At 43.4% G+C, this 25,480-nt stretch overlaps 1 protein-coding gene across 8 annotated transcripts in view; it reads right to left on the bottom strand.

Annotated features, from left to right (window-relative positions):
- Window positions 1–25,480, bottom strand: part of TCF7L2 (transcription factor 7 like 2) — a 173,927-nt gene that overhangs the window by 106,883 nt on the left and 41,564 nt on the right. For all 8 annotated transcript variants that reach the window (XM_082285723.1, XM_082285719.1, XM_082285721.1 and 5 more), the window contains exon 4: window positions 4,455–4,556. In XM_082285723.1, the coding sequence (XP_082141849.1) occupies window positions 4,455–4,556 (102 nt within the window). The remainder of the gene's footprint in view (window positions 1–4,454; window positions 4,557–25,480) is intronic.

The following is a 25,480-nucleotide window of genomic DNA, read 5'->3' as shown; positions in this document are numbered from 1 at the left end:
GAAGAGGCTGAGAACAGTCAGTACATTTCAGATGGGTTTGCCTTCAGTTTTGCTTGTTGCATTGTGTTTTGAAAAAACATTTTTACTTTCTTTAAAAAAAAAAAAAAAAAAGGAAAAAAATAGATACACTACTGCACAGTGATTCTTTGTTCTTGGTGATTCAGTCTACTATATGGCTGTGTTCCTTACACATTAGGCCAAAAAGTACTGGAAGTCCTCCCCCCAAGGTTAACATTGACATTTACTTCAAAATGCAGGAATTTTTTAAACCCCTTACTGTTTTATAAGGAATATGTTGTACCGAGCCACCATCATCTTGGGTTCTGGATGTTTTTGCTGGGTACAAAGGAAACTAAAAGCAAGTCTTTGCACAGCCTGCAGGAGGCAGGATCCCAGGACTGGTTTTCACCCACACTCCTGCCCAAAACAGGGTATGACTGAGCCAGAGCATTTACTTCGCAGAGAGCAGGGAAGAACAGCACTGGTTTTCTCCTTAAGGTTGTAGGAATGCACACAGATAAAAATGCTTTTAAAGGAGCTTGCTTTCTGCAGTGAGCAGATTTCGGAGATCCTTGCACAGACATGCCTCGCTCATTTTCACTTGCCTGTCCAGGCTGCAACAGAAAATGTTCATGTAAGATGAACATTTGAGATGGGATACATCACCCATCTCTCATCCTTATCACCATGCCGGCAGCACACATGTGGATCCAATCAGGTGCACACTGACCATGGGATTTCAGGACAACTAGCACCCCATTCCCTGAGGGCAAGGCACCCAGCTGGAGTCTGCTTTGCACCCAAAACTTCTGCTAAGACTGTTTCACAAAACCTTAATACCTTCAATTAAATCAAAGGTCAGAAAAAACAAGCGAGGAAATAACTATAAAAAACACTTTTAAAATATCCCAGCCTCATAATAGTACTATCTGCAGGCTGAATTCAAAATTTTGACCTAGCAAGCTTAATAGTATACTATTAAAACAATTTTTCCCCCAGTTTTCTTTCACTTTTGGACACAGATAAGCAGCATGACTGTGCCAGAGCAAGATGCAAAAAGTCTTACCAGACGAGTGAAGCACCTAAATGTAAATAAATGCACTGGTCTTAAATGGAGCCTCATGCTGTACCTTCCTCAAGACCTACTGAACATAATTTCAGTTTAATATTCTGTTTCTCATTAAGAGCCTTGCAGACTCCCTCAAGCACTGTGAAAAAGCAGTATTAACCCAGTCCTCGGCACTGGGGGCAGCAATCCAGCCAAATTATTCATGCTGGTCTTTTGCTTCAATTTTTGTAGTCTTAACTTAATATTCTTAAACAAATCTGAAAGGAGGATGGCTGACGAGCAGAATAGATTTTACTTAAGACATTACAAACGGCCATGTTATACAGCCTTGAGTCATTACACTGAACTCCTAAGGGGAGTTTCATCAGAGCTGGGAGTAAAGGCTGACATGGAGCTTGTGGTTGTCACAGCCAAGCACTGAGAAAAAAGAGTGTTAAAAAGAGAAGGAAAAAAAAAAAGGAAGGAAAAAAAAAGGGGGGGGAGAAAAAAGAAAGTAAAAATAAAAGAAAGTAAAAAAAAAAAAAAGGCAAAAAAAAAAAGCAGGGGGAAAACCCAAGCCCCCCACACTCTCCTTTTCTCTCTTTGTAATCCAGCTATGAAGATTAGCCTCAAATCCTTATTTCAGAGATAGGGGAAAGATAAGACATGATTTGCAGGTGTTAGCATTTTCCTACAGATCTTCAGGGCAGCCCAACTGATTTGAAGATGAAAAACTGGCATAGGTACGCTTGATGGATAGACTAGACACAGCAACCAGGGTAGAGAACCAGTTTCTATCCCTACACATTACACTTGCACAGAAACATCAGGATGCCCATGAAATACCCATCACTGTTCCACAAAAAGATTAACTGCGTTTTCACAAATGGGTGAAGAGCCCTGTGCAAGAGCAGCCAGGTCCCAGGTGCTGTGGGCAGGCACAGCAGCAGCAATGGGGACACCAGACATACCTGACACATCCCAGGCCAACTGGCATCTGCAGCCACTTCATCTCCCCCGAATACCATTACCCTGTCTAACTTTGTTTACCAAAAAATAAGACCATTTTCACTCCACAAAATAATGTGGCCTGGGGTCGGTGCCAGGAAAAAGGGCGGGAAAAGCTGCCCCTTATTTATATATTTTAACAGAACAAAGCAAAACAGTTTGCTGCTAGAAATAAACATTAAACCTTGCAGAACCTCCCCCCTTCCCAAAAACCCACCAATCTCCCCCTCACTCCCTCCTCCACCTCCTCTCCCTCCAATATTGTAAGTAGCACAAAAGATCACATTACAAATGCCAGCTGTGGCTCTTTCGGAAGGTGGCCTCCATCTCGGAGGTAGTATATGTTCCTCATGGCCTAAGTGGTTGCTATGGTAAATATGCTTTTTATTGAATAGCAGAGTGAAACAGCTTTTAAAGAGACCCATAAGAACCCCATAAATGGTCAAAACACAAAGCAGATCAGCCTCCCTGGAAGCAGGTTTCGCTTCATTTTCCAAAATGATTGTGATTTTTGAACCCTTTTTGTATATTTTGTTGACCACTCATCTCCACCTCACCCACACCTGGGTGGAAGGGCTGGAGAGAGTCTGGGGAGCTGAGACCCCAGTCAACCCCCTCAGCACCATAAGCTGCTTTGGGTTTTAAAGGTAAGTGTCCGCTCTCCTGCAGGGCAGGAGGCTTAGGGACAGTGGATGCTCAGCATTGGGAAGCTCAGGTGATCTGAACCAAACTCGGCCTGCCCTCCCCAGCTGCAACCATCCAGGAGAAGCCTCTTGCTCCCCCCTCCATCTCTTCCTACAAGACTGACACCACTCCACCACACCAGAGCCCTGGGAACATTCCCACCCCCTGTCAGTCCTCTAGCACAGCAGTAAAAAGAAATGAATTAAAATAGGGAAGTTTCTCTAGTTCATCTCTTATTAAGAGTAAGATGATGGCAGGTTTTGATGACTGTAGATTTCTGAATAACCAGCCACATGTCTTTTCTCTGATCTCTTCCTCCAGTGACAGCCCAAGTGGACAGGAAGGAAAAGCAAAGTCATTCTGAAAAAGTGAAGCAGCCAGCACTAGATAGCAACTGGGCAGATACCAGTCTTGTTCCAATTGCTCTCTGATGGATTGAGGGATGATTTAGAAGCTATGGATTCTAAAACATCAGAAATCTTTTTTTCTTTTTAAATAAAGAACTATGACACTCGTAGCAAAGGGCTGACATTCTCAATTTAAAGAGACAACAATGGAAAAAGAAGCTCCTCAAAATTCTTAGTATAATTGGAGATTTCTAGCAAAACCAATGTGTGCCTTGGATGATCTACCAGCTATGTCAGCTTTAGACTATAGAGCAAAAAGTAAAGAATGAGCAGAGTTTCTATTCCTGGTATTTACCTTATCATCCAATGGTTGTAAAAAAGTTTCAAAAAAAAAAATCATGTTAAACTAGATGATGAATTACTTCAGAAGAAATATTCTGATCTACTACATGCCATCTTCTCCAGAGGTAAATTTGCCAGACGAATAGTCAGAGCTAAGATGTGCCTTAACAATAAATGGCATTGACACTGGCTATGGGTGAGGATGGACCACTGCATATCACCTCTCTTGCAAATCACCACATAAACAAACCATTTCCTCCTAGATCTCTATGGATGCTACTTTAGAAAGTAAAATAAACCCCCAAATCACTCTCATGTAAATTTGTACTGAACATTGCAAACTCAACACTGTTTTCACAATAGAAGCACACAAAAAATTAATCAAGAATTCAAAATTTAAGTTAGAAATTAATAAATAATACTATTTTTTAAAATACTACTCATTATAAAGAGAGTTTTATATCTTGCAGGTAGTAGTAAACATTTGATATCACTGTTTATACTAAATGAGAAGTCATCACAACACAAAGGGACATGTGCTTTGTTAAACTTGGCTCTTTGTTTTGAGCCTTCACCCAGGTAGAATGCTGACCAACTCTCACAAACTCTCATCCAAGATTTTACAATAAGGAAAGATTTCTTGAGGTAAAGGACATAGAATAGGCTTGGTTTTGATTTTTCTACTGCTTTCCAGACAGGCTCTTGACTCTCTTCACTTCAACACTGTCAGATGTGTAAACCAGCCTGATTGGACTCCACTGCCACTACGTAATTCTGCAGTGTGTAAATTCAGAGCATTTTTGGCTCCCTAGTCTCCTGCAAGGAACATGGATGATAATTTCATAAACAGCCCAGTGACAAAAAAAGTATTCCCTCCTTTTACCACAGGCTTGTTAGGGATTTGTTTGTTTTGAAGTGTTTCTCCTTTGGTCTGTGTAAAAGAAAACTGATGACAACCAATGCCATTAATGTCAAATGCCTTTTTTTTTTAAACAAAGGAAGAACATCTTTCTGTGTTTACTTACAACAATGTGTGCTGGAGATGGAGACCTAGCATCCTTGAGGGCTTGTCTACTCTGAAGGCTCCCTGCCTGAACATCAAGCAGTGGCCATTTCATCTGTAGATACTGGATGGAGGAAACAAAAATGGGAAAAGAAAAATGAGTTCAGAAAAGAAAGGCAAAAAAAATAACAAATCTTAGGTAACATGGATAAAAAAGTATAAATTAAAACTTATGCAAGGAACCGAAACAAAAATTAAGACAACCTTACATGTTTGTGGAGACAAAATCTGTGCAGAACTAACAATTTCATACCACTCTGTTACAGTTCAGGAATAAAAGAAAATAAAACAGATTGCAAAGACAGTATTACATTAATTTTACTAATTGTAGCAAATCTAGAACTAGAATAAAACCCACAAAGAAACAAAATAGCATAACCATGGAGAGGATGGGACAAGGGAAAAGGTGGGTATCAGTGTCAGCAGAGGGAAAATATATCATGAGTTAAGAATGTGATCTCATTACTATATGGGTCATCTGTCAGCCTTCTTTCAACAAATGCACCAAGTCAACTGCTTCAACTCCCCAGTGCTGTATGAGCCCTAAAGGCAGAGCACTACCCCAAAAAGACCCAGCACTGCTGGGTCTTGGCACTGTTTTTCTCTACTTTTCACCATTTCTGGAAGACACCATAGATTCTCTTCTTGCTTATCTTCTGTCAGCCAACCCTGGCTCAGGGACAGCCACAAGTTCTCTGTGGCACTGCCACCAGCAGACAGGCTGAACACACACAGGTGCCATGTCTGCAGCATATGGGACATTGATTCAAAAGCAAGAAAAGCTTCAGCTCGCTGCACCAGAAGCGTTCGACTCTGGTCTGAACAAGAGCAGGCCCACAGAGGAATCAGTTATCCCAAACAAACTTCTGGGCCATACATCTAAATATAATTTCAGCCCAAGCTTTTCTCTCTGCATGGTGCTGTGCTGTCTCAACTAATACAGGCTAATACGAGACTTCTAAAAGCCCTGTATCATGCTGGAAGAAATGTGTATGGCCACATACCTTCAGCCCCCTCCCAGAACTAAGAAAAGCAGCTGCCCACATAGATCAGGCCACTGCAGAAGCTCCTGTTTAGCACTAGACTCTGGCTGACCTGAAAGATCTATTCCTAGAAAATACCCACTAGAGAAATAGTTATGTTTACCCATTCCTTTTTTTTTTTTTTTTTTTTTTAAAGTAAGAGTAATCTTGGAGAACCACCATGCACAAACAGCCCCTGCCACTCCAGGAGAACAACGGAAGCTGCATCTGAATCTCCACGAAGGAAGGAAGGAGATCTGGTTCCATGCTTTCAGCACATCACTATCACATTTGCTCACGTATGCAAAACATTTGCTCACATGCAAGGCCTGTTTGCTGCAAGACTCTGGGCACTGAGGTGCCCAAAAAGCAGAAGCCAGTGGGAGGATGTGTTATCAGTTCCCATCACTTGGAGGGCCTGAGTTTTCCAAGCTACTGGAATGCAAATAAACAAACCCATACTCTGGATTTGTGCCCCATATGAGTTCCTCAAGTTCCAAGAAGTCTTGTTTTTATTCATGCTCACATTTGGGATTTGTGCAATGTGGACCAGAATGTTTCAGCACTTAAAAACAAGAAATAAAACCCAAACAAACCGGAACTAGACTACCCGTAAGCAACATTTCTAACTCTTACAACTCGATTGCAAGCCTCCAGATATTTGATCACTTGCACCAAATCCCTGCTCTTCAATATATGTGACCACAACATAAATTTTAAAGTTGAGATGATGTTAAAGCAACTTTCTAACCCTTTGCGGTTTCAAGAAAGTGCGTAAAAATGCAACCCGAGTGCGCAGAATTTGGACCCAAAGCCTAAGCCAACTGAGAGCTTTTTCACTTGAGGGGAAATCTGATACATTTCAGATTTGCAGATGGCACTATTAAACAAGACAACTGCTACATTTTTAAAAGTCCACCAGTTTTCTTAGACAGCAATCGAACCACCATGTAGAGGGGCACACGAATTTACAGAAAGGGTCCTGATGGGTCACAGCTACTACTGGCTTTCTCGGGTTTTCCAGACATCCAGTGAAGTATTTTTCCCTTTTTCCAAGGAAAACGTCCTCACAGGATGTGTGCATGACTCTGCTTCCAAGTCCACAACTGTTTTGGAGAACAAGAAGCTACCACTGCCACAGCTGCCCCTACAAGAACATGACAGCTCCAACAGTGGCTTTTCAGGGCACAGCCACCAAGCCATTAGCCACAAAAATAAACCCACCACCTTCATTTTTCCATGACCATTCCACAGTCACAAGCAACCCTGGAATATCCCTACAACCACGACAACCTGTAAGGAGCTCAGGGCAGCAGCTGTCCTAAAACACAGGCCATGAAACACGTGGGCTTCTCTGAGACTGCCCCAAGGGCAGACAGAGGCATTGACAAGCAGCAGGGGTGAGCTCACAGCAGACCCCATCCAGTCAGTAATTATTGCAGGGATTACAAAGCCTTCAGGACTGTCAGTTCTGCTGGTTTTTACTAGCAATAAATTCCATTAGAAGAAACAGAGCAAGAAGGCATGGTTGCTCCCTCTCCACCTCTATCCCACAACAGCCTGTGCCTTCAGCACATACTTTCAGCTCCTACACCAGGCTGACCTAAGGGCAAGATGAACGTTTCAGAAGATCTTACTGTTACACTTTGTTTTTCTCCTTTTAAAACCCTTAGTCTGGACTCTCAGTAAAGCCCTTCTCTTACCCACTCCTGGCAAAGAGAATCCAGGACGTCTTACAGTGCAAAGGCTAAAGCACAAACAGCTTCTCTTGGACATGCACATGAAGCGTAGCAGGAACAGTCCAAACCCAGAGGGCTCAGTTTTGCACACAAGCACAGACATGGACAGCTTCCATTTCTACCAGTGGATAATACACCAGTGGGAGACAAAATAAAATCAAATAACTGGACCCAAGGGAAAGCAGTAACGCACGAGGGTTGATAAAGCAACTTCCATGAGCTCTACCAAGTGGCCAGGATCCAGAGCAGCCTCCCAGCCCCGCCAAGGGCAAGATGTTCTGTCTGTCAGATAAGCAGAGGGGGCCAGAGTCCACAGCCAATGCCCATGTCAAGCTAGTGAACCCACAGCTTCAACGGCAGGATGTTTGCAAAAGCAAAAAAGTCCAATTTGCTGGATTCAAAATGCCAGCCCTGTTGATAAAGTATGAAATATTAGCATTGTTTAAGGTGACGAGCCTGACTCAAGGCCTCCTCATCCAAGAATTGTCATGCCTGTAACACAATATTGATGTGGTGGCTTATAATTCTTACTTTACATAAAAGCTTCATTGTGTGCCAAATTCAATCTCCACAGGCTACCTGAGCCACAGATTTTTACAAGTCTACATTTCAGCGCTGCGAGTCTACAATACACATAATTTTCAATTATGTTAGGGCAGAACAGGATCACTGCCTATATAACATTACTGGTTGGAGGAAATGAGACTCAGCCCTACTGCCGAGAGAGCTAACTGGATCCAGATGGCGGCCGAGCGCGGCAGCCGGCCCAGGGAGCGACGTCGCAGCAGCCACCCCCTCCACAACTCTCTCTTTCCCACTGGAGGGACATGCCAAGCCCTTGCTGGGGCTGGGAGCTGCGACAGGAGGATGCTTGGGCATGGGGGGAGTTGCATCACCACGGGGAAGAGGAGGGAGAGCCGTGATTGCTCTCGCAGGTTTACTACTGCTGCCCTACGCTATGGTATTCTTATTAAAAAGGAGAAAAATGAAGTCCTGCTACAGCAGAGAGGTAAATCCTTTCCTTCCTCAAGCAACTAAATAGCAGGAAATCCTCTTCTCTTGGCCCTAAATGCAGGTTTGAGCCAGACAGTTCCTCTGATTTGCAGGGAGTCCACAAAATCCAAAGCTGACTTTCTCAGCCTTCTGACACTGCTTTTACATTTCTGCACCGGGCAGCTGGGAGGGGGGAGAAGAGTAAGAGGGAAGGAAATTCCCACCATCCTGCTCCTGGAAATGCTGGACACCCACTCACTCCTCTCCTGCTTCTTGTGTCTCAGTGTGAAAATCACGACTTGCCTGTACAAACACTGAACTTTTCAACAAATTAACTCTAACAAATCTGTGCAAATTATTTCAGAACAAAACTGTTGAAATGGGCTCTGCTGGCCTGCTTTTAACATTTTTTTTAAATAATGTCATCGTGGTGCAAGTACTTTATTCCCTGTTTAACAATATGATCTGATGGGGATCATTAGCATGTGTGTGTTTAAAAAAAAATTAAAAAAAGTTTTATGGCAAGTCTCAGAGAGCTTAAGCAAAATAATTGTTAAGCTCCAGGCCTCCACACAAGAATTAAAACAAGTATGGGGCGAGCGTACTTGAGAGAAACCAAAGCTTTTAAAAAGGCTGTTAAATTGTCAGCACAAGGGAAAAGGCAAATTATTTGAATGGCCCAGATTTTTTTTCTGTAAAAAGGAACAAAAAAAAACCCCAAGAACCTCCCTACACATCCACACCTCCCATCTACAACCAGAGGGTCCTGCAAAGCACAGACCCGCTGGGAGCAGCTCTGCATAGCCACCCCCCAAAGCAGCCACCTTCCTGAGTACTGGCTGGGCAAACAAACATCTTTCCCAAGTTTTCACAGCAGAGTTGGTCAAAGGCAGCTGAACTTCATATCCAGCACTAGAGGAGTTTGCTGGAAACTCTTACTCAGGGCCAGCAGCTGCCCCACAGGCCGGGGCTGGGCTCGAAGCGGTGCAGCCACGAAGGAAAGGATGGCACTAAGCTCACAGGTGTTTCCTGCACCGGTGTCCAACCTGGACCTGTCCCCTTGTCACACTATTGTTTTCACTACTAGATTGCCCTACAAGTGATGTTCTACAACATACAAAAACATAAATGCAGTAAGAAAAAAAAAAAAAAAGCCATATTTTTAAACAGAGGGAAAGCTGCACAATGCTTTCCAGCTCAGGTTTCCTGCAGCTGGAGCTTATTAGCTCCCAGGAACTGAAACAAGCAGGAGAAGGGCTCCTGGAGTCAGCTTGATGCCACTGGTCTCCAATACCTCCCCTAACCATTGGACCACACCTCCAAAGCCTGCACTTTCTCCCTGGATCTCAAATAGAAATATTCCTGATCCTAGTTGTGCTGTTAGTCTCTCCCTTGGCCAGCATCACAGAATCACGTGGAAGTACACACCTGGATGTCAACTTGAAGGTCAGGAGTTTCTCCAATATTTAGCTAGAAGTTCTTCTGGGAGGGAGCATCTAGACAAATTTTAACCAGATATAATCCAGCAGCAACACAGGAGATCACAGGGCTGAGGGGAGAGCTGACATTTATGGGGAAGCTGATAGGAACAAAGATTAACAACCCCATAATTGCTCTCTACAGACAAAAAAAATAGTTGCAAGAGGATACTCATCTTGGTACCTACAAAGAAAGGTCTGTCACCCACTAGTGTCCCCACTTACATCAGAAGCAAAGCCTCTAAAGATTTAAATGTAGACCCCCAGCTTCTTCTCTATTGCTTAATTTACCTCAAACTCCTATTTCTGGTCTTCAGTTATCACTGTTTGTAGAGGTGTGTTGTGTGAGAGCAAAATCTGAAGGATTTATTTTCAGTAACTGAAGGAAGCTGTTGAAGGAACTTTAAAAAGGCCTCCTATTCCTTGCAGATCTGCAATGTCTGGAATTTTTGTATGAGAAGTAATAGACACCACCCACGATGCTGAGTCCTTCTACAGAATATGTAATGCACCACCACGAGGCACAGGGGAGCTGCTCAAAACAAAAGCAGCAAGGTTGATTTCAATGAGACCAATCCTTTCCACACAAAAGATTTCCCCAGAGCATTCAAGAAATTAAAGCATAAAATTTTAAAACATGGAAGTATTTATCATATATCTCCACTATTTTTTTTAACTAACGTCATCCTTTAAATTATTGCAATATCGCAAAAATAAATTATTAAGTAAAATACATAAATAGGGGAAGAGTGGCAAAAAACCCAGGAACTGATGTTAGGTACCTGAACTGACACATGCACATAAGGCATTAAGTCCTCTTCAAAATCTAAAATGTCCTTTAATTTTCCCATTACTGAGAATTTAAGTGACCTTGTCTCCTTCCTTTCCAGTAATACCCAGGAGTCCCTGACACCAGGACCTTGACTTGCCCATTTCAGTATTTCGCCTGTGCCTTTGTCACATTGCTGAGGTGCTGCTAGGGCAGAAAAATGAGACAGCTGAGTCCTCCACTGGCTGAGAGTTAGAGAAATGTGTTAGTGATTAAACAGCCCAAGATCATCTCAAAGGAGGGATGCCTGGAAGCGGAAACCCTGGGAATCTGGAACGGTCTCAAATGAAGGCACAGAGCAAACTAACGTAATGGGCGAAGAGGATGCCCTTTTTGGAGTGGGGTAAGGCACAAAGCAACATCTTGAGCCCCACAGGCGCCTCATCAACTGCAGTTCGCCTGACTGGAGATGTGGGAACGTCCCAGAAAGACCAGATCCTGTGCTTTCTCCTGACCTAATCTCCTGGCTCTTCTCCTCCATCCCAGAAGAGCACGCGCAGCTCTTTTCCTGCATCCCAGAGGAAATGCAATGGAACAGCTCCATCCCATTCCTACTGCCAGGCATCACCCCCACTTGCACAGGTTTTCTGTACACAGTGATAAGGGTGCAGAGGAGGCTGCCGTGGGAGAGAGTTAAAGAGAATAACCAGAAGCTTCCTCAAAAATTATTGCCTATGAAAGTTCAAGCAAATGCAGATAATTATTTGCTCATTCTGACATGGATGAAAGGCATTCTTGACATCAGTTCTACTGAAATACTGAAGTAAGACAGGTTTTTTGCTTCTACTGAAGGCAAGGTTGGTAGCCTACAGCTGAGTTCTGGGATACTGACACCGAGCATGAAGAAGTAAAGTAAAGGCTAATCAGCTACTGCAGGAATTTAAAATAATTTTTTTAGCTTTACAAGAGGAAGAGTGTTCATGTGACATAGAAACACAGCATTACTTTCTGCTGTTCACATGGTATCTCTGCAAAGTAACTGCAGGCTATATTTCTCAATCTTGGGTGGGGCTTGGGAAAGCACCATTACTTTTTTCACATTTAATTTGAAAGACCCCACAATCCTCGCTGCACAAACCAGCAGGTTGGCTGAGGACTACTCAGAGGTCTACAAAGTGCTCTTCCAAAAGACAGGCACAAATAAAAGTGTAATTTCAATCAGGGAACAAGAACAAGCATTTTATCTACTTTAAGCCAGAAAAAAAAAACCAACTTAATTTTTAAGCTACTTTCCCCAGATTTTCTCTGCAACATGTTCTGTTGCACTTAAGCATAGAGTTTCCATTAGATAAAGAATGGGACAGTTGTAAAATCTCAAGAAAGTCTTCCTGTAAGTACATCTTGCTTGGACTCAAAGTTTAACCAGCCTCCAAGATTCACCAAACAATTTGATGTACAGGCACACAATTTCTCATCCTGGCAACCTCCCAGAGGGTGAGAGAACAATTGGTAACTAGTGTTTGCATGAAGTCCAAGAATGCATTTTATGGTCTATAAAATATAATTCCTTTCCTCCCCTTTAAATTAAGACAGTAAAGATATCTGACAGCATGTTAGAGACAGAGATCATGGCACTGAACTACCTCCATTCTAACAAAAGGTCTGCTCCAGGGGAACCCTGCCTCCCTTAAAACTTTTCAACTCTGGTAAGAGCATAGCTCTATCTGTAGAGGGGCTATAACTTTAAGTTTTGAAACTACTTTTAAAAATTTTTTTTAGAGGAAAAGCAAGAAGAAAAACCCTACAACACAATGGTGCGCAGTGGTCACAAAGCTTGCTTCTGCTTTAATGATGCAGAACATGTCTGCCCTGTCCTGCTCCCTACTCACCACACATGGATCTGTAGCACAGGACAGCACAGTTGTGCAAGGAGCAAAGGGAGCCCTCCAAACCTGCCCCCATCTTTCCCTTCACTTCCACCACTTGGAGTCTGGAATGGGAGCTACATGTTTCCTAATTATGGGAAGCATCAACCAGGCTCCTTCAGTACCCTGGTAGTGAAGCCCATCAGGAAGTTCATCTCTACATGTCCATGATGCTGAACTAGTGCCATTTTCCACTGCATGTATTTGTGTGAAGGTAAAAAAAACCCCCAGACATAAAGAGACCTATCTTTGTACAACTCTGTCCTGTATCAGTCATAGAATCATGGAATGGTTTGAGTTGGAAGGGACCTTGAAGATCATCCAAAGCTCAAACATTCCTGCCATGAGCAGGGACACTGAGATCAGGCTGCTCAGAGCTCCATCCAACCTGACCTTGGATGGACCATTTCTCTGGCTAACCTGTGCCAGTCCCTCACCAGCCTCACAGGAAAGAATTTCTTCCTAATAGCTAATCTAGACCTGCCCTCTTTCAGCCAAAAAAGGGTTGATTTATAAAGTGATTGGCACCTCCAGCTAACAAAAGCCAGCAGAGGCATGACAAAGGCACGACAGTAAAAGGATGCTCTGCAAGACAAGTCCCCCTCCAAAGGGGCTTCCTAAATGATCTTTGTTGGGAGGAGTTTCTTCACTCTTTGATCCAAATTCTCATCTCAGATCTTGTGGAGTACCTGTGAATGTGTGGCACGGGTGGGTGAGAATCCTGAGTAAAAAAGTGCTACAGGAGAATTTAGCAGTTTGCTCATTATTGTAACATGGCCTAAGAGGGTTTTACCAAAAGAGTCATACTTTCTTCCACTGTTGGGTAAGTGAAACTCATGACTCTAATCACTACCACAGAAATTCCTGTCGATGTAGCAATTCTGAGTGAACTGCTGGGAGCCACTCTCTAGTAAACCCAGCAAATTTCATACCAAATTTCCTGTCACCTCCCTTGTGGTTTCCATGTGTGATTGGGCCTTCAATGAAACAAGGGGTAACTGCAGAATAGATGGCTCCAAGGGTTTCAGGCCCTCAAGAAAACGAAGTACTTGCAAAATTCTCTTTCTCTAGGGGTGGAAACTTTTGTCTTTTTTTTTTTTTTTTTTTTAAGTTAACACTAAAATGTAACCTTAAGGCAACCTCAGGAAAAAAGTGCTGGAGATAAGACTGGAACCAGCAATATTCTGACCTCCTAGGAGAAACTGGGAATGTTGCTGTTGAGGTTATTTTATTTTTCAGAAAGGCCTGCCTTAGAAAAAAACTTTCCACTGCATCATATCCTGGTCCACATTCCTTGCCGTAATCTTTTAGCTCAGATGTGTGGAGATGTCTTTGAAAGATGTAAAAAGAGGTACAGAGTCCCCTCAGCTAATTGTGCTGGCTGAGAAACAACACTTGTGGGCTGGGGTAGGATTTGTGTCAGCCTGACCTTCTGCGAGACCAGCTACTCCTCTGAATAAAACCCTCTTGCTGCCTCTGCCAGAATCCTCCTGCCACTCAAGTATCATCTTGCTGTAACAAATTATTCCTAACCCAGGATTATGGCTCTTTCCAAATCCCTCCTAGAGAGCTGGGAAAGAAACGTTCCCTTCCCAGGATTTGGAACCCCTATCAATAATCCCCCTTTTTGCTTCTCTGATGGCACTAGGTCCTGGGGACAGCAAGACTGCTGCACCCATTTTCCTTCCAAATAAAAGCTGGACGTCTCAATCGTGCATCAGAAGAGGAAAAGATGAAGGCTTGCCTTCAGATATCCATGGAAAACACACCCCATCTGGCCAGAGGGAAAGATGACTCCTGGCTAAGTGGGAAGAATTATATTTAGGCGGAGGACTAAGTGAATCATTTGGGATGAAAGCAAAATAAAACAAATGAAGTATTCACTAAATCTGTGCTGTCACCTCTTGTTCCTGGGCAGCCACCCCGTGTATTTATTTTCTGGTTTCCTCCAGCACCACCAAAACAATGCAATATGCATTTAGGTATTTAAAAGGAGTATTTTTAAAAATATTCTTAGTTGAATCATCAGCCACACAAACTCTTCCTCAAGAACACATAAAATGTTGTTTTTTCTTAATAGAGATGCAGACAAAAAAGATGTTAAAACAAATACGGCCCAGAATTGACACCATTATACATTACTTTTCCCCCATTTAAAGGGCACCCCCAATGAAAATAAGCCAAATTCCTGCAAAGCCCAAATAAATCATGTCATGTCTTTAGAAAGTCAGGCTGACTTTTCAAGCAACTTTTGGTTATATATTAAATATAAGCAACTTTTGTTGAACTGGCATAGTTTGCAGACTTAAGACGCACAAAAGACACTACGAGAAGTTTTGAAGAAATGAGGGCTTTTTGTTTGTTCAGAGAGAAAAATTTTCCTCAGTCAAAAAACTACACTGCCATATCCACTCCCTGAGCTGAAAAGAGTAGAAACAAAAATCAAATAATGTGAACTAATACGAAATAATCCTTTCAGTTTTAACAAACTAGAAAAAAGAAAGGAAAATGCTCTTTTTTTTGAACATCAAATTGAAATCATACATTCATCCATGAATCTCTAGAAAAAAAAAAAAAAATTCTGCTGCACAGGGAAAAATGCAACACGCATGAGCCTGCATTCTTCCCCTCCAAGTGTGGGTGGAAGAGAAGCAGGAGGGGAAATAAAAAAAAAAAAAAAAAAAAATTGGAATTTAAAAAAAATTCATGTAGAAACAGTGGCACCAGCAGCTCTGCAATAGCTCATGTCCTGGAGGGACTCTGCCCCATGTGCCAAATTCTTGTGGTTGTGGAAGAGGTTTGTTTTGGAGAGGTGAGGGTGGCTGTGCCGCGCCATCCAGCAGCGAACACCCAACTCATGGCCGCGGGGAGCGCAGCCCGCAGACACCACACGCCCGCGCTCCCACATCTGCATCTGTCACACTTTCATGCCACAGCCCCAAAGCTGAAACAAAGGAGTCATCAGAGCAGCCCTGAGCGTATAAATCTGTAAATAGCCGAAAATGTTGCTTTTGTTGCTAAATATAGTGCAGGGATTTTGAACTGGCTGGCCTGCAAGGCAACTTTTGTATTTATTTATTTAAAGGACCATGATTTGGAAACACTGAGTGTTTTTTAAGCTGGTTCGTGTATATAAGTTTGCTCTCTCTCAATATTAATATGCAAAAATAAATTTAAATAACTTAGCAGGTAGTAGAAAAACAACTTCCATGTAAAGGAGTCAGAGGGCTGAGCAGAAAGACGTATTTGACTTTGCAGTGGGAGCAAAATCTCCTCCAAGGATGGTAAATCAGGTTCATACAGAATTAAATACAGAATAGCTTCAACAGTGCACCCTGATACAATCAGCAAATGCTCTGCTTCCTGTGGGAGCTCTCCCCACAATTGTCACATTCCTGCTCAGCCACGGGAAGGGAGGGATGCGAATGGCAGGGATGCCCAGGAGAGGGGAGGAGAGGTGCAGCCCCTGGGCTAGGGAACGCCTGCAAAACCCCACACACCACGGCAAAAGAGGGATGCAGAGCTACTCACCCTGCCAAAGCTGGCACAGGGATGCCCATTTGCTACTAATTCCTGGCAGCTGGGCACCAGCTCACTCTGTGCCTTTGCAGGAGGGTGAGAGCCAGGGGTGCAGCGAGCCTGTGCAGGAGGGAAGGGCAGGACTTCCCAGGAAGGGCTCTAGGATGGCAGCCGAGCCCCAAACCACTCAGGAGCCACTGCAACAGAGCACTCACCTATGGGATGCTCTATGGGATGCTCTCTGGAAGCCAAGGGCACAACCCTGGACCTAGGGCAGCAGCTCAGACACCAAGGGGATGGGGTGATCCCCACAGAAGCTCAGGACAAGGGTGGGGGAACACACCAATCCCTCATGGCTCCATGGGGAGAACCACAGCCAAACTGGCAGCACCGGAGGCTTCACATGCCTGTGCCAAGTGCCCTGGACCCACAAGTGCCAAATGAATATTTTAGGTTTTAGCCTTACCTGCAACTGATAAAAAAACCCCAGTAGCTATTCGAGGTTTGTTACAGCTGTACAGCTGTCTTAAGAAAAAAGGGCAAAAAAAAAGCTTTTTCTTAGCAGGGAGGGGGGTGGAAGGGGCTGCATCGACAGCTCCAGTAGCCAGAGGCACTTTGCAAGGAGGAAAGTAGAACTCACGATGTGGGCAGGCCTCGGGTTTCTGAGCCTCAGGGCACATCCAAGAGACACAGCGTATTTACTGAACAGCCAGGAAAGCAAAGGCTCCAGTCTTACAACATTTTATAATCTCATTGTGGACGCTTATATTTTATAAGTATTCAAGGTTGAGGAGAGCAGGACGGGGAGGGACACAAGAAGCCACATTAGCTGTCTAGTGGGGTTCTGAGAGGCAGGTTTGTTTTTTAAAGATGAGGTAGGATGACTCCATATGTGGGTAATTATAAATGAAGCGACTAAGGATCAATGAGCTCCCTTTCATAGCAATCGCTTATTTATTTATTTTAAAAATCACGACACAGCATTTCTGCTCTATTTCCAAGTCAAATTTATCCTAGGTGGAATCAGAGGAAGAAAAACCAGGTTCCTAAACAGATTTTTTCAGAGCATTAATAGACTTGAGAGCATCTGCACAGGACAGTAAGTTGAAGTCAGCGTTTCTGCATGCTGCACAGCCAACCCCATAACCTCAGGAGGGAACTTTCATCTCCACAGACCCGCACACGAAAGGTCATTACAGTGCACCCTGCTCCCACTAAGGAGCTTACCTCTCACACGTAACATCAGGCTTATTAAGCAACGTGCGATGATACAATAGCCGCTAATCTACTGAAAATTATTATTCCTTTCCTCCTGCCCCCAAGCAACACGGGGATTTGCAACATGCTGGTCTGTAGGATGTTACCTGAAGGACAGAGGGAATGCGAACTGCCCTGCCCTCCCCATTCCCTGGGTGATCCCTCCCCTTGATTTCCAGTGAGGCTGTCAGGGGTAGCCCAAGTATTGTAGAAAAATTACTCTGACTGAGTATGGGTTTAAACAGAATAAAAAGTTGCATTTATAAAGAAAAAGAAAAAAAAAAAAAAAAAAAGAAGGAAAAAGAATTATTTCTCCAGCAAGCAGGAGAACAGCAAAAGAAAAATGCAGGAGCTCAATGCAATCATCCACCACCTCTTTCCATTGGTCCAGGAAAAGATTGGCAGCTCCTGCAAGACCTGCTTCAGGCTGTCATTCTGTGGAGCTGGATGTTTTGCCATCGTTTCTGAATGATAATTGGCTCAAAAATTAACACGCCTCAGTGTCCCTGTAGAAAGAGCCCTGTGGTCTCATCCAGTGGGGTCATTACCCGCCCGAGCATTCCACATTTCCTCGAGAGGGCACGAATGGCCTGAACTCCCACACACTTTAGAGCAGTTAATTCACTCAACAGGGCAAAGTATTCAGGTCAGGATTTTTCCAAGAAGCCATACGGACCTGGGTGCCTGATTGGCTTTGCTCCTTTGTGAATCCCATCCCTTGCACTGGTGACTGATTTAAGACCCACACTGAAGCTCTGTTCAAGAGGTCAAAAATTTGCAAATAATACGTGACTAATACTTTTTCATTTTAGAAGTAGACTTAGAGAACTTTGAGTCATATCAGAAAGTGCTTTTATTCTCAAAGTAATTTTAAATCTCCTCTCTCAGTTTATGATGGCCATTAACTCTTCTCCTTGTCTGAGTCCCTTATTTTGTTCCAGGAAGAAGAATACTCCTCTGTCTGGGGACTGACAGTACCCATGGTGCACCTCTCATATAAATGTGTTTGAAAAAAAAACAGAGTCCTTTGGTTTTACTTTACTACAGAGTTAACACTCACATCAATCATTCCACATACGTACACACCAACATACACAGCAGACAAACACATACCCTATCAGTCCTGCATAACGATGCTTTAAACTTGTAAATATAATACATCAGGCCAATCCATCCACAAGTGTCAAGAACCTCAGAGAAGTTACTGGAGTTTTCAGTCTTTTGTCCCTTAGAAACTCTGATTACAATATGATCGCCACCAAGGCCAAATTAGCAACTACTTGTGGCTATCTTGTGCTGTACCTCATATCCCAAGCCATGCAAAATCATACAAAATTCCCTACCTTATTGCAGTGCAAAAAAAAAAAAAAAAAAAAAAAAAAAACCAAACACAAAAACAAAAACAAAATCAAAGCAACCTCCCCAGACACACAGAGAATAGAGAAGATGGCAATGGAAAAATGGATGGTGCAGTCATTCGCCCACACACATCAGAAGCATTACAAACAGAAGTGAATTTTAAAAAATCTGGAGAAGTCCATACTATCTACTGTATGCTTAGGCAGGGAATGGTTAGAAATTTAATGATCCTAATTTTTACTAAAATAAGGGGGAAGGCAATTGTTTGCCAACAGACTTCAGCTAAATCATTTTGAAAATTAAGAAAACCCAAAAATGACAAAGCAAGACAGCTGCAGGGACAGGGCTGCAAGGGTGTGGAAGAGACCACTGCCAGAGCTGGTACCAAGTAACTGCTCCCCAGCCAGCCAGCCCCCTGCTTTCCCCATGCAGGAGGAATTAAAAAAGAAAAAGAAGAAAAACCTAACAAAATAAAATGCCAAGGCTGCCCTTCATTAGGGCCTAGATTAATTGTGAATGCAAATGAAGCCCTTCTGCAGCACTAGGGTCCATTTCCAGGGAAATGTGTGCACCCGCCTCTGTTTACTCCGGCTCCAGCAATGCTGCACAACCTTCAGTCAAGCTATTAACTTGAACGTTGAACTTCACAGCACTGGCTGTCTTTCTCAGCCATTCTTTTGATGTTACCTCCAAAGCAAAAGATCAAAGACTTTGAGTGTGGTGAGGGGAAGTCCCAGGCTCTTAGCCTACCAGCCTGTGATATATGTTAAAATCCTGGCCAAAAGAGAGAGCGAAGGGAAAAAGAAAGGAAAAGCTAGCGAAGAAAGCATTCTGGCAGAGCGGTGACACAAGGAAGCAGTGCAGCAAAATCCACATGCCACGTCTACCTGGGTTCACGACCCTAAAAAGGGGGCTTGCTTCTCTGCCCCCACGCTTCCTGGCAGTGCTGGGTTGCTCCCCAAAATCTGCAGCCCCCAACACCCCTCTGCCACAAAGCCGCACCTCACGCGCTGCCCAAGACTTGTGCCAGCAGCGCATTCCCAGGCAGAGAAGCATCCCTGGCTCATACGTGGTGCCAGCCCACGAGCTCAGCAGGACAGGGAGAGGCAACACAGGACTGGGGCTCTGCGAGACATTGAATTTCCATGTCCGCCACAAGCTCCCAGGCCATCCTGAATGAGTCACGCGAAAATAAACCCTTCGCCTCAGCCTTCCTGCTTGTAAAACGTGGATAATATTGCCCTGCCAGGATAACAGCCTATTCTTCCTTGTGGGGCCCCGGCAGGCAGCAGTGCTAAAGGCCGTGCTGCTATCTGCAGGGTCCAAGTCCACACACCTCCTCACGTGTCACCACACCCCAGGTGGCAGAAGGGAACCCACAGCCACGGGGACAGGCAGCTCCCCCATCCCAAAGAAGGGACTGCGTGGCAGCAAGGCGGCTTCCGCCACGGCTCACCACCGTCACCCGGGAGCGGATCTGGATGCCTTTGGGAAGGCTGGTCCTGCAGGAAAACATCTAGAAAGTAGCCATTTTCCCCGTCTCTCAGCCTATGTTTGTTTGTCGGGGGTTTGGGGGTTTTCTTATGGGGTTTTCATATTATTTTTATTTTAGCCACATGTTTAGAATGGGACAGGAAGGGGGCGATCTTTTTTTTTCCTTTTTTTTTTTTTTTTATTTTAAGATTCTGTCCAATTATTTTCCCCTTCCTGAGCCTTTTTTTGGGTTTATTTATATTCCCATAATACACAACAGCATTCCAGATTTAGATGGTGACACTTGGTTGACACAGTCAAAAGTGGATCCAGCGCAGCCTGTCTGCCAAACCAAGCCCCTCATCCATCAGCCGAAGTCCTTTTACCGCAGGGTCATGAAGGAATCACGGACTGTTTGTCATTCCTTTCTACCAATGTCCCTCCTAACTCTAGAAACCAAAACCCTCTTATGCTTGTCAGCTCCTCCTCTTCCCCACCCCCATGAATTCAGCTCTTGGCATTCACTAGCGTAAAAAGCCATGGGATTCAAAACAGAAATTCTTCAAAACAGAATTCATGGCATTAAGCAGTAAGTAGGATATTCTGATTTTATTGTACTTTACTTACTCCTACTTAGCTCTAATCCTCACTCCCTAGACAGAGGCTCGCTCTCGCTGTCAGCGAAGTCGATAGGAATTTGGCTATTGACTTCAATAGAAGTGGGATCAGTTCCTCACATCTGTTGCACAAGGCAAGCAATATGCAGAGCAAAAAAGAAAAATAGGTAGGGAGAGAAAAACAAAGTGGGAAAAAAAAGAGAAAAACCTCCATGCTGAATTGTGAAATGAGAAATGAACATGAATCAGGACTGCACGTCACAGTTGCAGGGGACCTCCAAATCTGCAAACCAACATTATCAATTCCTAGACCAATTCCTCCTTTCACAAAAAGGCAATCCAAACAACTTACGGGGGAAAAAAAACCCCAAAACACAACAAAAAAAATTACTCTCCAGTCACAGTTTCTAATGCAAAAGGACCAGCTGATCTGTCCAATATAGCTTTTTCATGCTGAGGAAACCCTCAGCTCCCTTTCCAGCCCTCTGCTCCCCTGAGGTTTGGAGCACAGGGAGAGAGGAACGGGCAGGCAAACATGAGGAGACGGCAGGATCCCAGCCTGCAGAAGATGGAGCCGACGGAGCAGTGCGAGAAGTCAAATCCTAGTTGCTGCTCCACAGTGTGAGCAGGATCCAAAATAAACAAGACCTAGATCTGGAACGTGATCCTGCCCTGCGTCACAGCCCCGCGATAATGCACCAGGAGTCAGGATTTCTTGGCATCAACCATGCTCTCAGCAATAAACAAGCCAGTTCTCTAGAGCTACAAGGGATGCAAAGGGAGTCAGGGAAGGAAGAAAAAGGAGAACAGGGAAAAAAGAAAGATAAATGAAAAAGAATTAACTGTGCACGAGCCAAAAAAATGTATGAAATGAGTATGCAGAGAAGGAATTCCCAAAACTGGGATGGGAAGAAAGAAAAGGAGATACAGTAACAAATTTTATATACCTCCTACCTGCAGAGATACTGTTCAAGAACTCGGCATCTTTCTCTTTGTGATAAATTAAGGGTAGCAATGATAAATGATAACTTACACAAGATTCAAATTCTGCACCTAAATCTCCTTAATATCACCAAGAATTTCAAAGTTCTCTTTAAAAAAATACAGAAGATAAGTAAATATATAGCAATCTAGCTGGTTCTCCAAAAGTCCCAAAGTCTGCTCCCTATGCTCCATGGCAGTCCAAACAGCTACTCTCCCTCTCTATTTATATACTCCATTTCAAGTTGTGGTTGTTACTACATGCAGCGTTTTCACCATGCCAGAAAAATCACTTAGCTTGGAAAAAGCCAGAAAGAGAATGATGAAACTGGGAAGAAAAAGAAGGCAGGGACAGTATTTTGCTAAAAAAAGCAAGGATGGCATTTGCTCTCAGACAGGAGCTAACATAGTGCCTGTAAGTCTCCGATCCACCCAAGTACTTAAGCACCTGCTTAACTTTTAAGCTGGAGCAGCCCTGAAGGTTGCAGTGTATTTCAAGGTGCTCCAAGGCATGGTGGATCAGTGTGAGTGGTGCTGGCCGAGTCGCTAACATTTACTGACTGCACATATGGCAGAAGAGGCTTAAAGCTGCACAGCAAGTGGCTTTCAAAACCATCAGACCTGCAAAGAAAAATCAATACAATTTGCTTCTAATCACCCAGTGTTCAAGACAGGTTTTTTACTGCTGACCCACCTTCTTGCTCTCCCATCCCCCCTGATCCAAAATTCCCCGGAATGCTCATGTATTGGCACCGAGGGAAAACCTAGGTCAGGGCACAGGGATGTGATGGGAACCAGAGGAGAGTGTCACATACCGCTCACTCTAGCACACTGTAAAAAGTCACCCCCTGCAACACAGAAATTCTCACAGAATTAAATCCCTTATAATCCCATTTAGCAGAAACAAGGTAGAGCAGTATGCTGGTGCTTAAGACATTTTAGTCTTAAAGAAAGTACATTTTGTTTAAAATAAAAAAAAAAAAAAACAGCCCAGTCTTCCCTTGAAAAAAACTTGAATGGAAGGCATTTTAAACCAGAGTTTTAAACTCCTCTGCAAAGGTACTTCTTGTTTGCTGGGGTTTTTTAAGGAAGTTACAAGGAAGAGAATAAACCATGGAATATTTTCACTCTTTCCAAATGTGATTATTTTTATAGTGGCCCATATACGTGCTGCCTAGTTCGTATGCACAAATAAACGTACTGAACTAATATTAAAACAACAACCGACTGCAGTGAGACTTAAAAGCATTTTCTATAAGACTATACAAATGCAAGCAAAATAAAACGTACGCTGCTTCCTAAATTAAGAGCTGCTAATTGTGTTTACAACTTCTTTCCCACTGGGAAATGCTATCTGTGGTCCAGCAGAACACCTTCTCCTCTCCCCCAGAGCAAATGACCTACCAACTAAGTACCAGCTTTATACTCAAGTTGGTCAAGTAGGTTTTTGCTTAACCCACAGGCATTTTTCATATTTCAAAGTTTCTATTAACTCCCTACTGATGTACCCTAAAAGAAGTTTTTAAGGGCTTGGAAGCACATAAATAAAATAGACTTTGCTGGACCAGCACAGATGAATTGAAAGTCTTTCACCTGCAGTGGTGGTGATAAAAATTTTAGATGTAGCTGCACACATGGCCCCTCCATAGACTTCAGATAGCCGTGATTTCCAGCCATTCAGCAATCTCCTGGCCACTGAGCTGCCTCAGTTATGAGACAAGCATCAGGACAGGACCTGGGGTTTGGGTTGGGTGTTTTGGGACTTGGTTTTCTGGGTTTTTTTGGTTTGTTTTTTTTTTTTGGCTGTAGTAAAGCCCTCTTTAGCTTCAAGGCTGAAAGAAGCTGCTAGCCTGTACAGTGATGATAAGAAACCTGGAAGAGGAGAGGGAGATGGCAAGGAAGAAAATCTGGGAGGAGGGAGAGTGACTTGATGTGAAACCCTGAAGCAGAAAAATAAAGGTCTGCTTCAAAGCTAATACTGTGTACTAACCCTTCTGCCCCTGTTTGCTGTGTAAGGCACACACCCAGCTACAGACAGACTGTGCCTGCAAGGTAGGAACTCTGAAGTAGTGACCAGAGCCTCTGCTGCTTTACTGATCAAGTTCAAGCCACTAAAAAAATGGATGAATGCAAAACTGACCCATTCTCTGTGGTGTTGTGTCAGCCAACACAGTCTGAACCAGTTACAGTCCCTTTTTAACTCCCTTCTACTAACTTTGCATAACAAAAGTTGATAAAACCAGACAAAACAGTAAACACACATGTATTAGTATTTTTTCCTTCTTATGTCTCAAAGTGTTTTCCACATCTAAATGGAACTCCCACTGCAGTGAAGTGCCTAACTGCAGATTCTGTTTAAAGACTTACTACAGAGGATCAGGTCACAGCTCTCATGAAATATCCAGCAATTAACTCTTTCTGTAAAGTTAATTTGGCAAAAGAACCTTCAATCCTGCTTTCTCCTAATACAGCTTTCTGCTCCAGCCCCCGCAGCACATGTTAAGCTGAGAGCATTTTAGGTACTTGTCTGTGCTACAGAGCCACGATAAATTAAGTATTGCACAGCTGCATGAATGAAATGAGTATATGGATCAATTTAAAGTATGCTAACATTAATATAAGGGAACTCCTACAGATAATCCCAAATTTTCTAATCCCTTACACTTTCCACCTATGTGAAAGAATTAAAACCCCCAGTCCCAAGACCACTCATTTAGCAGAGCATGCTTGCTGCAGCCTCGCTGAGCCCTGCACCACTGCTCTCCACTCAGCTGTGGGTCCCAGTGGGTCAACTTTGTACTGTTCTCCATCAATAATCCTAAACAGACCTTTACCTTGTTAGTACCAGTCTGTTTCATTCAGCCTTTTCTAGGGTCGCTCTTTAGACGCATTTAAAGTAATTTTCACCACCTTCCAGAGCCCCACTGCCCTGGGCAATCACAAACTCACACTGAGCCCCACAGAGGATGAAACACTGGGCAGTGCTCACCGTTGTCACCGCTACCAAGAGCTGTGTGGAACAGCTACCAAAGGCACTGTGGTAGCACTTCTCTGCAGGAAAATGTTTTCCCTCAAGAAAGAGATGTCAATATACTGAGAAACACATAGATTTCATAAAGGAAAAAGGAAGGGATGCTGATCTCAAAAATCAAACAGATATTCTCCATATCCCTCATTAGAGACATGAGGCCATTTCCACTTCAGTTCTGCTCAGGGGGGATTTCTCATACATTTCACATGCAAACATCCTAGTGAAAGCAGGACTTACGAAAAGACAAGAAAAAACACACCATATCCTCGGCAGCTTAAGATCAACTTTGCTAGCATTCACTAAATATTCTTGGGAATCCTGCCCTGTAGCCTCTCATGCAGAGGCAAACCCTTCTCTACCATTTCCCAGACAGATATCAGAACCCCAGAGGAATGCAGCACAGACCTTTTATTTCTGCTCCCCATGATATGCAGCAGGTCTGAACAGCAGAAACATTGTTTGTTTGTCATTACAACTTCTGAATATATTTACAGAAGACAAACCAAGTAAGATTATTATCAGAGCATAAATCAATTGTCAGCAGACACTTTGGAAATCAACACAACCATTCGTTATTCTGGAGCAAAAAATAGAAAAAGGAAAAGTTTTCTTTGCGGTGTGACTCTGCCTCATCAGCTTTATTCATTTTTCCCAAATCACATGGTTGCCCACAGCTGCCATCAACTACTTTCGTTTCAATTTTGTTTTGATTCTGTGATTTTAATTCCTCCTTTCCAATAATGGTCAAAATTACCGGCAGAAGCAATGCCACTGATAATACTATCTCCCAAAAAAAATCTCACCTGATTAACTCTGATGAGTGCA

Source organism: Coloeus monedula (genome assembly GCF_965178545.1).
Source record: "Coloeus monedula genome assembly, chromosome: 8".
In the NCBI taxonomy this organism is placed as follows: Eukaryota; Metazoa; Chordata; class Aves; order Passeriformes; family Corvidae; genus Coloeus; species Coloeus monedula.
Note: the sequence above shows the minus strand (reverse complement) of the source record. Positions and strands in the feature narration are given on the sequence as shown.